The following is a 15,565-nucleotide window of genomic DNA, read 5'->3' on the forward strand; positions in this document are numbered from 1 at the left end:
GTCTGAGTCCTGAGTGCTTTGTTATGCCTGCTTCCAGGTCTCTAATTATTACAGCTGTGTTCTGAAGCCTGTCGCTGAGTGTGAACTTGTGTAGGCCTGGCCCTGAAGTTGCTTAGCCTTTAATCTCAGAGACATGTCAATTCTCGTCGGCAGATGATTTTCATAGCTGTTATAAACCAAAACCTCTGTTAAAAATAAAGTGTTCCTCTTGAGACCTTGGCTGCACCACAGTTGGCTCTGTGTCCCTCCTCTCTGGAGCCAAGGAGTCTGGGACCAGCCATCGCATAGGATCAGCGTGCATGTTCCAGACAGCAACTTCACGATCCAGCACGAACAAGGATCCAGCTGAGTTTCAGGCCAGCACCCAAGATGCCACACACTGTCCCCTTCTCCTCCCCATGGATTGGAGGGCCAGGTACTGCCTGGGCACCTGCTCACCCTCGGGGCCAAAGAACACAGATCTTGCTTGCAGAACCATCTTAATACGAAACCTTAAAATCCCGTTAAGTCTCCATCAGCTTTCACTGTGACTCACATGCGGGGATGTGGCTTCAACCACGACCAACAACTGACCAAACTGCTGTCAGCTGGGACCTGTCCCTTGGTGCATTTTCTGTATCTTCCCTGTAGTCTGGAGTTTAGGTTTAAGGGAATAGGGAGGGTCTGCTGGGAAATGTGGTCATGAGGGAGAATCTGATTTCTTGCACTGTTCAAAGTCAGGAGCTGCCTGCCTGTCCAGTTTGATGCTAGTCCTGGAGCCCCCAGCACCCTACATGGTGCCATTGGCTGAAGTCACCTGCAGTGCTGGCTGCAAATGGAGTCCTCCTCTGCCAAGAAAGCAATGGCATGCCGAGGGAACCCTCAGGTGACAACCTGATTGAGTCCAATGAGAAGGAAACCTCTGGAAGCTGAGAGAGGTTAAAATCCAACCACACGTCCTCTACTGAACCTGGATTTATGTCCCTGTTAGCAGAACAAGTACCACAGATCTAGAGACCTCCAAGAAGGGCTTTTGGGCAAATGGCTTTTGCCTCCAACAGAGATTTTAAGATACTGTTCTATTGGATCAAATTCTAAAATTTTAGCTGCTGACTCTAGTTGACATGCTATTTAAAATTTTGCCCACAAATTAATTTGGGGGGCTTGATTCTCAAGTAGTCTATTTTCAAACTCACTACAATCAACTTGCTACCTACTGATGTGGTGGGGGGGGGGGGCGCAGGAGACCCCTCCTCTGTACTACTAACCTGGCTACCCACATCCATCTCCCACACTGAGGCAGCTCTGAACGTACAAATGGGCACACCCTGGTCACCGTGAGCTCCGAAAGGGCAGCATGCCACTCATGACTTACTTGCTCAATTGTCCTTGCTCATCACAGGCCACTTCTCAGAGGTGCAATGTTAGGTACAAATGATTTCAATTAAGAGAATATTGAATCAAAATAATACCTGTTTGCCTGACAAGCAAGAAGTAGTAAAAATCCTTTTCTGTAACTGACTTTGGCCAAAATAATGCATGTGGGGAGGAGTGGGGCTGAGTAGGACCTCGCCCTGCAGGCGTGAGCAGGAATGAGACTTCAGCAGTCACTACTTCTAAGCCAGGGGCCGCCGGGCTCCCCCTGCTTGGTCCTGTCAGTCAAAGGCCAGTGTCCAAGAAGGACAAATCAGGATGGAGGAAGGGTCAGGAAGCCTGAGTCCACTGTTGAGCCCGAGGTCACCAGAATCTGATTCAAGATTAAATAATCACTCTTTATTCAAAATAAATATGCCCTCTTACTTACAGGGAAAATATGAAAGTAAGCTCTGTTCCCTGGCCTCTATGACAGAAACCACATTCAGAAAATGTTTACTTAAGAAAGATTTGCAGATTATTAAAATGAAACTAGGAATTTCAATGTACATTGCTTCTCTGGAAAATAAAGACTAAAGGAATAATCCAGGTTAAAAACGTCACAGGTTAGAAAACCAATTTTCCTTCTGAGGCTCATTTTAGCAAACCCTCTCTATGGTTAAGGTGAAGAGCTACGTCCCCTGAGAAAGGGCCCTCCCCAGTGCCCTGTTGCTCCTATGTCAGTGACCCTGTGAAGGGACTGGCACCTCCCCCCAGCCACCTCACCATGGGCCCCTGCAGGCAAGAGCACCACCGCTGCTTGCTGCAGACCCACTCAGCTCTGTTACGGCTCAGTTACGCTGCAATGCAAAATTTCCCTGGAGCCCCAGTACTCAAGTACCCCATTTCCAGTACATTCCAGGTCCACAGTATGCTCAGAAAGGCAGAGCTGCCTCACCAAGCTTTCAGACACGCTTTCTGCATCCATTTGATGGGATTCACTGCTTTGAGGGCCTATAACCACAGTTCACATGCACTTTCATGCCGGTTGATTTCCAAATTCAACAGTCATACAAAACACATTGGGTCAGTAAAAACTGAGACGAAGAAGCCCCAAAGTCTTTTGAAGCCTCCTCCCTCCTTGCCCCAACACAAAGACACACGAGGAAGAGCTCTTCTCTCATAAACTCAAGTTCATCATCTGAGAGGTCGCAGCCTCCAGAGAGTCTTCTACTTCCGACGCATGTTGACCGTTTGCTTCCAGATGCTTCCTCCAGGTGCCAACTAAAACAGGAAACAGCGCAAGTGAGGGGCAGACACGACAGGCCACCGAGTTCCTCCATCAGAAACCATCAGCGTGGTGGAGCAAGTGACAGACGCTGCCAGCACAGCGCTCGCTCTGTTCAGGTGAGTCTCCAGCAGGCTCCACCTGGCTCCTCCCCTCCTGCTGGGCCCAGTACCCCAACAAGGCATGGCACCAATCACACCCTGTGGGAGCACACCTCAGTGACTAATGACCTGGAGAAACCCTGCCTCCCAAGGTGGAAAGAAGACGTTCCCTTAAGGCCCCCTCTGTTGAAGCCTGTCTGAAACAACTCCCAAAGTCGGATAATTGACATCCCACAGGCAATCGCCTGGACCACTGGCCCTACTGCTGTGGGTCTTGGGCGGGCCTTCCACACCCCACTGAAGCCGGTCTTGTAGCACTGGTAGCAAGCTGCTCTCCTAAGGACCCTGATTAAAGTTGACGAGCAACTTCCAGGACACTCACCCCGACACCAGACCATCCCCGAGCACTCACTGTAGTGCGGTTCTTCTTCTCCAGTGGTGGCGGAGGGGCCCTGACTGGGGGTGCTGGGAGGAGTCTGAGGCCTGGGCTCTCCGGACAGCTCCTGCTGCACGTTTTCTAGCATGGTCTTATAAGCCTGCCGGGCTGCCATCGTCAGCTCAACCATCTTATGGAACTGGTCCTTGAGCAAAGTGAAAGCACACAGGTGATGTCCACTGGATGCCCAGAGCTGCCCTGCACACTTACAGCACCCTCCACAGGGGAGCAGGGGCAACATGGGCAGCGTGGCCTCTGTGCCTGTGGGTGGTTAGGATTCTGCTTGAAGAATGGGCCAGGCTGACTTCGCAGGCCTGTGTGGGGGCCTCTATGTTGGCAGTAAGCCTTGAGCCAGAGACCACTGCTCCACTGAGAAGGTTCTGCCTCAGTGGTGGCTTCTCAGTGCCAACCTTCCAGGGGTTCAGGACTATCCTGCAGGCAGGTACGTGGTCTACTCTTCCCCAACTTCCCCCCATGGGCAGGGACCAATGAGACTTGAGCACCTTCTCACCTGGGCCCCATCATAGCTGAAGATCCCCACAACGCTGACAGGAACTGCTTTGTTCAAACTGCGCCCTAGAGCCTTGCGGTTGAGAGCAAACACAAAGGGGATGTTCTGCTCGCAGGCGTAATCAATAATGGTGTGCAGAGTGTCATCCAGCCCACCTGGTGAGAGGACAAGGACATATCACATGCAGCATGGGGTTAATACTGAGTCTACAGAGAGAAACACACCCCACCTGACTTTACTCAGGTCAGTGTTCCTTGCTAAATTCCACGGAGAGGAAGAATCAGTTCTCCAAGAATCGCCTCTGTGACATGATAATACACAGCTGGTACTGTGCTCAAGGGGAAAAGTGAGTATTAGCTAATATTACTACGTATTTCATGCCAGGCCACTACGAAGTTGCTCACATGTGTTAGCTCTGCATTGTCCTCCGCTTGCTGAACCCTTGTTTGCAGATGGATAACCAGAAAAGAGAAGTTCCTTAACCCAGGGAACACCTCTGGTCAGACCCAGGATCTGGCACCTGAGGGCTCACTGCCTCACTGCCCCTACCACCTGGGCACACTTCCAAGTGAGGCAGAGAGGTGGAAGGAGCACTGCATGATGCATGTAGGCGATGCACCTGGCCACCTGCATCTGACGGCCCCTGAGAAGCACTCCCAGCACAAGGGAAGTAGCACACCTCTCTCTCTGCTCCAGTAGCAGCTGGTTAGAATGTACGATGGAACAAATGACTCCTTTCTCTTATATCAGTAATAATTTAATTATCAGTGAACATGAAAGATTACAGAATAATAATGCTAAGTAAACAGTGTAGCCAAACTAAAAGGCATCGATGCTAGGTAAGATGATCTAAGATGATAAAATGTCAACTCTACATTAAGCAAAAACTTTAAAAGAGAATGACTTACTACAAATGGAATTTTCCCAATAAATTAAAAATGAAGAAAAATAATATGGGAAAATGTGAGGTTGGTATCACCAGGTTCCAGGCTTGCTACAAAGCTCCAAAAACATAAATGAGGAGATGCTCATGGACAGAATAAAGGGTGCAGAAATCACCTAACAGATGAAAACTGAGTATGCGAGGAACGGCATTCACCATCAGTGGGGACAAGATCCTGGGGCAACTGGGTAGGCTCCTGGAAAGATCCAGTTAAGACTCATCTTAGACTGAAATATAGTCTACCTAAACATGAAATCCCTGAAGGGGGAAAAAAACAAACGAAAAGGCTGAGAAATGAAATAAAACTTAGGTGCAAAAAATCAAAAAATTTAAAATATCAATGTCTATAGCAACTCTACTTGGTCATAAAAAAGCATATATTAAAAAAGAGGAAATGAGGCCAGGTGTGGCAGTGCACGCCTGTAATCCCAACAGCTCAGAAGGCTGAGACAAGAGGATCACAAGTTCAAAGCCATCCTCAGCAACAGCAAGGCGCTAAGCTCAGTGAGACTCTGTCTCTAAATAAAATACACAATAGGGCTGAATGCTGGGGATGTGGCTCAGTGGCTGAGTGCTCCTGAGTTAAATCCCTGGTACCACCTTCATCCAAGAAAAAAGGAAATGAGTAAAAAGAAGAACTCTCCAAAGACAAAAGGGCAAAGAATATGAACTAATAATTCACAGAAATGCCTCCTTTTTAAGTGACAAAATGCTGACCATCCCTCTTAAGAAAGATGCTAATAAAAACTCCTCCTTGAGACTGGTGTGGTTCGGTGAAAGGAAGCACACAGGCTGCTGTGGGAGGGTGGCAGTGGCCCCTGGAATGTAGCAGGACATGCACTTTAGAGTTGCACTGCCCTTTATGACAAGTATTGAACCTACAAGATACACAATCTTCCCAACTCTTAGAAATGACAAAGGTCTACCACAATTATTTACACCTGTGAGAGTTTCACCTGCAATCTAACTAGATATTATCTCATTTTTTTTCTTTTCTTTTTTAATTTTTTAATGAATTCAACCTTTATTTAATTACTTATTTTTATGTGGTGTTGAGGATCGAACCCAGGGCGTCACCAGTGCTAGGCAATTGCTCTACCACTGAGCCACAACCCCAGCCCCTGCTTATCTCATTTTTAAGAGGCACTTCTCAAAGACACATCTCACCTCTGCATTGGGCTGGACTTGAATTCACTGTGAAGCCCCATGGCCCACCCTTATGAACTCCACCCATCCTAGATGCACCTGAAGAACAGAGAGAGTGCGAGGAGGAAGCATACCAGTTCTGGTTGGGCTGGGTCAAGAGGGAGACGGCAGAGATAGGGTGAGGGCTGTGTTCCTGAGAAACACCACAATGAGGATCTTCTCAACTTATCAGGGAGACAGACAAGTCTCCTTCATGCCAGACATGTGCCCCTCAGTGGAGGGTCTCCCTCTATCCAGTGTCTGGCCAGCCCTTGGGAGTCACCAATGGCATTTGAGCAGCGTATAGAAGAGACTTAACACTGCAGCCTGATCCTCTAAAGGCCTGCCTGTCGGGGTGGCCCTAGCTGGAGTGTGAACTTGGCTTTTGGGAGGGCCGTCCCCACCCTTAGCTGAAGCAACCTGCTCCTCTATGTGTGCGTTCAGCTCCACACCTGCTGCACCCTGCTTCTGCAATGTGGAACTTCAGAATATGCCAGGCACAGGGTACCTGCGTGGCTGGGCACTGTGTCTGTACAGGCTTCTCTGGTAGATAGCAGTTCACACGCTGTCAAAGCTCACTGCCTGCCCCATTCTCCCCACCACCACCTCTTGTCTTTTCCCACACTGCCACTGCTCTGCAGCCTCTGCCACGAATAAATAACAGCCACGAGCAGGACCGCACATGGGGGTGCGCCCCATGACCACTGAGCCTGGAGTGGTCCTCAGGATCCAACATAAGCAGCTAAGTCCAGACTATCTGCTCAACCTCCAAGCCACGGTTATGTATAAGAGATGAAAGCATGGTCACCCCAAGGCTAACTGGCTGAGGTCCCACTAGAGAGCACAGGGAAGCAACCATAACAATCCACCCTGATAAACTTCCACTTACGTTTAGAATTATTAGGTAAAATGTCTAATGAGCAATTACAGTGCACTGTAACATAGTTCAAGTTAATACTATTAATTCTTACCTTTAAAATGATATCTTAACCAACTAGCAAGTTTATAAGATATACAACCATGTTCTTCATGCTGCAAAGCAGAAAAATCCAGAAACTAATGATTGGACAAATACAGTTCAACTGTATAACAAATCCTCAACATGACAAATAAAAACCCAGCCTCCCATCAGAGAAGAGGAAATGCTTCCAGGAAGGCAGTGGACTGTGGACCCAGGTCAGAAACAGCCACCTTTTTAAAGACACAAATCCACAAGATCTCTGAAAGACAAGAGCAGCAAGTTCTGAAAGCTAAAATGCAAAAGACAACTGAGCTAGCTGACTGCAGCCACAGTCTTGGACCCCAGGGTCTCCCAAAGCTCAGCAAAGGGCAACACACACAAGAGAGAGGCACTAGGCAGGGCAAGCTGATCCTGGGAAGGAGGCGAGTGGGTGTCCGGACCCTTAAGGGCAGCCTCTGGTGAGGGAAGGCCATGCCTGCAGGTCCCCAGGGCCACACACCTCTGCTGGTGGGCGTGAGTACTGGCTCACAGGGGGCAAGCCTAGAGTCCTGCCATCAGCTCAACAGGGAGACGAAGCTATCCCAAAGCACTTCCAACAGGACAGCCACCCAACCCGGAGCAGAGGTTCTTCAAATGGGCTCTTCGGGGCAGCGGCGGCGGCACAGGAGCTCCCCAAAGCCCCAGCTCCTTGCTCAGACAGAAACTGAGTCTGTATGTTGCCAGCCTCCTGGGTGACTCTAAAGGAGTCTAACTTAGACTCCTTTCAGACAGATGACCAGGGGCCAGCAGACAGCTATGGAAAACCTCATCATGAGACTCAAAAAAGCAAAGAACGTGGAGGAATCGCAGATCCACACAGGCACGAACCTGGCATCACTGCAACCCTCAGGTCAACTGTGAGGCTACAGCACTGCAGAAACAAAAAGGAGTCTCAGGGGACAAAAACAACCCCGAGAAACGAAAAAATCTGCAGGAAGTTTAGAAAAGATAGTTGAAGAATCCTCATAGAAAATAACGAAAGAATGAGATGAAAAGAGGTAGAGAACAAAGGACAGAGGCCAGTTCAGGAGGCTAGATGGACAGCTCCAAGAGGAGCTGAGCAAGTGAGGAGAGGACTCAGAGGAAAAACTCCACCATGGCAGAGCCAAGGGTGCTGGGTGCCAACTGCCCTGAATCCTAGAACCCCAGAGGGAAGGGAAACAGAAAAAGACTACAGACAAAGGACTAAGAACCAGATTCTGGGGGCTGGTGTGTAGCCCAGTGCTAGCAAGCATGAGGCCCTGATTTGATCCCAAGAACCTTAAAAACAATGATGACAACAAGAAAGAAAACAGATTCTGGATTTCCAGCAGGATCTCCAACACGTGCCTCCCATGCACCCTTTCCTCATTGATCACCAAAGGATGTGTCCAGTCAAACAAGAGTGTACCCCAAAAAGGGGTGGCAATAAGATTCTGTAAAGAAGGTATCCCAATAGGAGCAGGGTGGAAACAAAGGGCATCACCTGCCCAGGTGACAGCTGACTGGTTGGCATAGAGAGCTGAAACAAGTACTCTTTCAGCAGTTGGGAAAGCAGACCACCCGGTGCATCGAACTCCCTGAGAAGCCCACGGCCGTGAGGCAGCTGAGGCCCACTGAGGCAGTGGCTCTGCTTAATGTTAAGTATGTGTAAAATTAAGCAAGGACCCCAAAGTAACAGGAAGAAGCCACACTATGTATTAGGATGCTAGGGGATGAGAGTACAGGCCTTTCCTCTGTTAGGAAGCTGACAAAGTAAAGCAGTAGCTCACAAGACACTTTAGAGGTATGAAACAGCCCAAAATTTGGCCAAAGAGTGTCTAGGAAAGACGCCCACAGCTGCCTTCTCCTTAAACCAACCACTGTGATCAGACCACCTTTTAAACTGTGCACACTGATAATGGTGACAAAAGAACAAAAACATGTGGGCTCACCCCTCCAAAGATCTGGAAAGGCATAGCCAGATGACAGGTCACTGAAGTCCTGTCATATTCTGCTCAGCAGTGACACAGGACCTAAACCAAGCCAAGAACAAGAAGCTGCTAATTGGGCATGAGGATGAGGAGGTTCAGCTGCTGCTCCTGCCACTCTGGGGGCCTCAGACATGCCAGGACACCTCCAGGCTTCAGATATGAAACATTATGGGAAGATGATCAGGGCTGAGCTCCAGGATCTAGACTGGCCCAAGTTGACGCTTACATGGCAGGGGAAAGGACTAAGGCCAGGAAGAGCTTCTGTGTTCAAAGATGGTCCTTCTTTCTCCCCAGCCCTTATGTGATGGAGAAGGGGAGTGTTAGCGGTGGCGCCCTGCACCCACCAGTTTTCCTTCTTTTTTGCAGGTCTGGCAATCGAACTCAGGGCTTTGCACATGCTATGCAAATGCTCTACTGCTCAATTACACCCTAGTCCAGTGCCAGTTCTTCTATTATTAAATGCAAGGACCGGCAAGTTCTCTGGGGGCCACAATGGCACAAGCACCAGGCTAACATCAGACTTCACACACTGGAGTTCAGTGTCACCTCACATACAATATCTGACCAGCAAAACACACCCTCCAGCCTAGGTCAAGTGGCAATTAGACAAACCCATAGCAATAATGAGTGAGCAGACGATCTGCTCACACACTGAACGTCCTGATATGGGCCGGTGAAAGCCCTCCACAGGCTGCCAGGCAAAACATCTCTGGGCGAGACCAGCATCCCTCTCCAGCTCCACAGGAGCAGCCTGCATCATAGAGGAACATCATCTTTTCCTGCTGCCAGAGAGGCCCAACTTAGACAGCTGGAAGCCCACATACAGGACTACAAGACCCGCTGCCTCACACTGTGGGTACTTAGTGAGAAAATCACTCACCTGAAAAACAAAGACAAGAATGAGCTGCCAAGGCCTGCAGGAGTACAACTTGGTCCACAACCAGGTGAGGCGCACAGATGACTGCAAAGGCCAGCGTACCGGGCGCTACAGCAGACTCCCAGCCCTGGAGGACAATAGGAGGCCCTTACCTTTCGACTGGATCTTCTCGCAGTTGGGAGAAATGATGATGCATTTCAACTTCCTGAGCTTTAGGTGTTTGAGAACCTCCCTCAGCCCCAACACGAGCCGGCGTTTGGTCTTAGCCTTGACTGGATCCTTCTGGTACATGCGGTCTTGAAAGCGGACCAGCTCCTTTAGTAGGTCTGTGACACAAGCGTCCACTTCTTTACTGAGCATCTGGCTACAGTAACTGAAAGGGACACAGGACACCATGAACTTGGCCCACTGGCTCCAAAACTGCGGCCCTCAGACTGTTCAACCCCAGGGAGAGGAGAAAAAGACAGCCCAAGACAGGAATCCCAGTGTAACAACAACACTGGTGATAACCATGGGATTCTGGAAGACGTATTTCATGGAAAGAGTGAGGCACCTCCCCCACTTCCAACTACAAGGAACAAAACACCTCTGGGTCCCGCCCTCCACCACAGCTTCCATAGGTCCCCCTCTTAGCTATCCCCCCACCTGGACTGACCAATCTGGAAAAGAAGTAAGATCAAGCAAACAAGTTGCAAATATTCTGCCTCCTGAGAAACTATATGGAGAAACTCAACCATGAAAGGGAATCCAAACACCATCATGGCCACCTCATTCCCCACCCCCCACCTCAAACCAGGACCAAGGCACCTCCTCCATTACTGCCAGCAGGAAAGCTGACAAAGGAAGCTGACAAAGCAAAGCAGTAGCTCACAACATACTTTAGAGGTATAGAAAGAAACAGCCCAATGGGCTGTTTAACTGTGCACACTGACAATACTGACAAAAGAACAGGAATCACAAATTCGAGGATTAGGCCATTCCCAAACACCTAGGTACCTGGCCACTTTCAACCACGAAGACTGAAGCACAGTGTGGCCCAACCACACAGATTTACGGTGCTGAGCACAGGAAGGGTAGGAGAAACCCAAGGCCCCCTCTCCTCGGGCCTCAGTGGGCCGGGGCTCACTCACTCCCTGAATCTCCGGCTGTGGATCTTGGGGACAGCGGCAAGGTCAGAGGCAGGCGGGCAGGCGTCCATGTCCCTCTGGAGCTCTGTGTCAAGGCCCTCTTCTGACTTGCCCTCAACTGCAGGACTGGAGGAGACCGATTCTTCCATATCCTCTGGACCTTCATGGAGGAAAAAGTCACTGTCTCACTTCTATGGGGCCCTGTGCACACAGAGAGGCCTGTGTGCAGATGATGCCAGCCCAGATGGTCCCCCAGACGCAACTGGTGCTCACACACAGTGGCCACCCCCAATACTGTGAAGCAGTGCAGAGAGGGCAGCTGGCGCAGCCTCCGGAACAGCAGAAAGCAGTGGAGGCAGGACGGCTGTCTGTCTTCCCAGGACGGGTGCCTCCTCCCACCTGCTCCCGCGTTTTCACTGAGACAATCTATACAGAAAAGTTACTATTTTAATAATCAATAAGTATGCAATTCATTACCCAAATTTATCTTTTAATTTTGGAATCCAACTGGAACAATCTGTATCAGGAAGTCTTAAAACCAGGGTTACAGTTCTAAGTTTATGAAGTTTAACTGCCCGAGGCCATTCCTTTCTCAAACAATCCCAAGAGCTGAATTCAAACATCTGCAGTATGAGTACCTCAGGATGGGACAAGGCTCAGGGGGACTGTGCCTGCCTGGCCTGAGCCAGGATGAGGTTCCATCCCCAGCACCATAAACAAAACACGGGAGGCCCTTAGCAGGGTGGTTCAAAAACAACTCACTGTCCCCAACTAGTTACTTACATAAACACCCAGACTGACTGCAAGTAAGGTGACAGATCTCAGGAAAGGAATTCAAGAACACACAACGCACCCTCTGGGGTGGCAAGCCCAGGAAGAAATGCCTATGGCTGTCAAGGACAGGAGCACTCACAGATCTCCTGTGAGGGTGTAACTCGCAGGACCTGGAACACTGTGTGGCAGGAGCAGTGGGAGCAGTCCGGCTCCTGGAAACATCCACAGAAGTGAAGCGAGAGCTCCTATTATCCCAACAGTTCTCCCAGTGGTCCACAACGACCTTCCTTCTGAGCCGGGAAAGAACCTGCCTCAGGGCCCCTGCTCAGTGCCTCCTCAGTGCCTCAGTGGCCCGTTCATTCAACTGAATATATGATAATGATAATAATGAATAGCAGCTCCCTGTCACAAAACATCACTGACAGGAGGCATAGGAGAGCAGAACATGCCGGGCAGCTCCACCAGCGTCAAGTTCAAAGCTCCATCATATCTTGCTGCTGGTTCTGCTATTAGGACAGCAAGCTTTTGAGGAGACCTCTCACCTGAGGGCCTGGGGTGAGTCGTCACTGGGCTCTGTTCCGTTTTGTCACCTGGGTGCTGTGTTCATTCTGAAAAGTCCTCGAGCTATACATTTGTGCTCTGTACTTTTCTAAATGTGTAACTGAATAAAAATTTACTTTGAAATGCACACATTTTTTATGGGTCCATGTCTCAAACACTGTTGGTAAGCAATGATGCGGTCAGTGTTATACATTCTCATGAACACTTTGAGTTAAAGGAACACCCAGTGTCACACAGGTCACACTTAGGGAAGGGGGTACTCATCACTTCTGCCCCTCACAGATGCAGAACCAGAGGCCTTGGATGCCATTCCTATCCGTAGGGCTCACTCTCAATGAAAAGCTGGGAACTTGAAAACTTCTGAATCCCCGAGGATCCACATGGACCTGCACACGGTTCTGTTCTCATGGCTGCTCCCAATTGAAGGGTTCTTTTAGGCACAAACACACAGAAATCGGTACCTGTGGGGTCGGCCTGGTCAGGGGCCTGGTCGTCAGCACCACTCTCTGCATCTGGTGTATCATCCCCGGCAGCAGCTGCATTTTCTTGGAGTCGCTGCTGCTTTCTCTCTTCCCGTTCTTTCAAAATAATCTTAAAAATCAAATGAAGGATTAAAGCATCTAAATATGTGTACCTAAAAGAGAACTCTTCTGCAACATCAACTCCAAGTTCATCTTGTTGAATGTGCCCAGTCAGGCGTCTGAAGTTGGGGGACCCTGCTCCCCAGTCCTCCCCTCCCCTGCTGTGGGAGCAGCGCCCCTCCCCACAGGGCTCTGAAGACAATTCTGAGCAGTCACCTCAACGTGCATGAGAACAGAGACCAGGACACACCACAGGGCCCTGCACCACCCTCCTAGTCGAAGGCCTACACACAAGCGTTCAAGTCACAGCTGTGAACATTGGACAAGTCATGGTGGCGGTGAAAGCAGAAGGTGAGAGAGAAGACAATGTAACCCCCCCACCCTTCTGGTTTTCCATCTACATCATTGCAAAGTAAAATTAAAAAAAAAAAAAAAAAAATTCCTTCCAGAGAGCTCGAGTGATTTCTGCTTCAACATACTCCATCATGTCACGCTGGGAGAGTGAAGGAGCATTTGTTAGAGAAGCATGAACACAACTCAACGCAACACGTTTAAGTAACATAAACTTTCAAATCTAAGAATCCAAGCTGGAAGAAGCCAGTGCGAGTATGTGAAACTGAATCCAGTGCCTTGTTTCGAAAGAAGCCCTCTACATACCTTCTTCAATGAGGTGGGCTTCTTAGCCTTGGGGACCTCCCTCTGCTTCCCTTTCTTCATCAGGGGGGCACTGGAGTCCAAAGGGTTGTGAGGAGTCTTCACCTGATTGAAGCGGCGGCCCCTTTCCCCTGAGGAGGCATCTTTGGAGAGGACAGGCACAGCTCCGACTGCAAACACAGGGGGACAAGTGCCTCACAGTTACCTCTCAGCAGCCCTACGAGGCTCTCAGACACATCGGAAGGAACCTCCTAGGCCACCTTCAGACTAACCTCACAACCTTTCTCATCTTTGTCAACTTCTTACATATTCTTTTCACTGGCAGTATTCTAAATAAAATTACTTTTTGGACAGGATCCAAAACTGTACTATTAATTTGGGAAGACCTACCTTTTATTCATAAAATCAAATCTGCTGCTTCTCAATAAATTCTAACAAAATAATGTGTGCATCATCATTTTCGACTCAGAATACTTCCAGGTGGTCTGTGTTCGCCACTGCTGCTGGGAGCCAGTCCCTCATCATACTCCAGCTGGCACTGCCTTTGTAGAAGTTAGCTATTAATTTCTGCACATGTGTCCCTATCTGGCTGTAGCTATTTATTTTTTAGCTTTTTGGTACTAGGGATTGAACCCAGGGCCTCGAGCGTGCTAGGATTGCATTCTACCACTGAGCCAGACCCCACCCACACGCCCTACCTCTACTTTTTAATTAGGAAAATATCCAAATACAATACCAAAGCAAAAAAGACAATCATGAACCCCAACATATCCATCGTTCAGCTTCAGCAACAACTATTTTTCTAAATGCACTTTTACCCACCCTCCTTTTATTTTAGCATATGTTTTTTGGTATATATATTCAGTGTTTTGTCAATAAGGTATGCCCTTAAAATCTCACCTGCACAATTCCCTGCTTCAGTGCAAATCGTTTTATTTGCACAAGTTGTCCAAGACGATTCTACCTGCCTTCCAGGCTGCTTCTCGCCTTAGCTACAGTACAGCTGCTTGCATCTGCAGAGCCTCATTCCTGCACAGTGTCTGAAACATACATGTGTCTGGCTCGGCCCCTGCTCACACTGCTTGCTCACCTGGTACCCAATGCCACCACCAAGTTCAGCCCCTCACCTGAGCTCCTGCAAAACCTGCCACCAGGCCCTCCAGTTCTGCAGCCCCCACACACCACCACCAGGCAGCTCTACACAGAGCTCTACACAGTGGGCCCAGGAGAATCTGTTCCCATAGTAGCAAGGCCATCAACCATCCCTTCCCCCAAAGCAGTCAAGAAGTTGGACAAAACTGCTGAAAACCATCAGGTCAGCCCTCTGGAAAGAGGCCAAAGCCTTAGGGCCAACCAAGCAGCGAGCAGCATTCACTCCTGAGATAACAGCCTTAGGCAGGAGCCTCAGTGTCTGAGAGTTCTTCCCAGGCTGCTTTGCTTTCTCCCTGTTCTCCAGCTCATCCATAGGTGGGAAGGCCCCGAACACCAGCAGCTGTACTCTGTCACTGCCCAAAAGGGCCTGTTGGATGGAGAACATGCTCATTCACAGTGGGCCACAGCAAGCAGGGGATGGGAGTCAGCAAGGTTGGCTTGAGACTGCCATCTCCACAGGTAGGCAATGGACCAGATCAGCTGGAGACTTAGAGGAGTTCCAAGAGGAGCCTCTGCCAAAGGGACCAGTTCTCCACACATCTAGGCTGACCCCAGGGAGTGTGCATGGTGCAGGGGGAAGAGCAAGTCCCAGCCACCTATGCCTCCAGCCAATAGAGCCTGTACGTAGGCCTGGGGGGAACTGAGAGGGGAAGGCCTGAAAGATGGACCTGAGAGCTGAATGCACCCCAGTCCACACACAACTTAAAGTGGATGCCTGTGACCCATTTCTGCTGGGGAGATACATTGGTGACATCCACGGACAGACAAAAAATAAAACAAGAAAAAGTAACTGAGCAAAGATAGCAGCAATTATACTCTGTGAGGAAAGCAGACTGCAGATTCAGATCAGGCCAGTTACTTAAAAAGCAAAATAAGGTAGGCACGGTGGTGCAAACCTAGGATCCCTGTGAATAGGGAGGCTGAGTTCAGATGATCGCAAGTTTGAGGACAGCTTCAGCAGCTTGGTGAGACTGTCTCAAAAATAAATAAATAAATTAAAAGGGCTGGGGATATAGCTCAGTGGCAAAGTGCCCCTGAATTCAATCCTCAGAACAAAAAACTTGAACAAAAAATAGCACCATCAAAATAGT

At 49.3% G+C, this 15,565-nt stretch overlaps 1 protein-coding gene across 7 annotated transcripts in view; it reads right to left on the reverse strand.

The window, feature by feature from the left end:
* Window positions 1-1,736: 1,736 nt before the first annotated feature.
* The window catches only part of SECISBP2 (SECIS binding protein 2), a 37,122-nt gene continuing 23,293 nt past the window's right edge, over window positions 1,737-15,565 (reverse strand). For all 7 annotated transcript variants that reach the window (XM_081262540.1, XM_081262539.1, XM_081262538.1 and 4 more), the window contains 7 exons: window positions 13,326-13,492; window positions 12,549-12,678; window positions 10,756-10,912; window positions 9,778-9,998; window positions 3,669-3,823; window positions 3,134-3,302; window positions 1,737-2,616 (listed from right to left, as the gene is read on the reverse strand). In XM_081262540.1, the coding sequence (XP_081118666.1) occupies window positions 2,513-2,616; window positions 3,134-3,302; window positions 3,669-3,823; window positions 9,778-9,998; window positions 10,756-10,912; window positions 12,549-12,678; window positions 13,326-13,492 (1,103 nt within the window). In that variant the 3' untranslated portion in view covers window positions 1,737-2,512. The remainder of the gene's footprint in view (window positions 2,617-3,133; window positions 3,303-3,668; window positions 3,824-9,777; window positions 9,999-10,755; window positions 10,913-12,548; window positions 12,679-13,325; window positions 13,493-15,565) is intronic.

The sequence above is a fragment of the Spermophilus citellus genome (assembly GCF_964194105.1).
Source record: "Spermophilus citellus genome assembly, chromosome: 12".
NCBI classification, from domain to species: domain Eukaryota; kingdom Metazoa; phylum Chordata; class Mammalia; order Rodentia; family Sciuridae; genus Spermophilus; species Spermophilus citellus.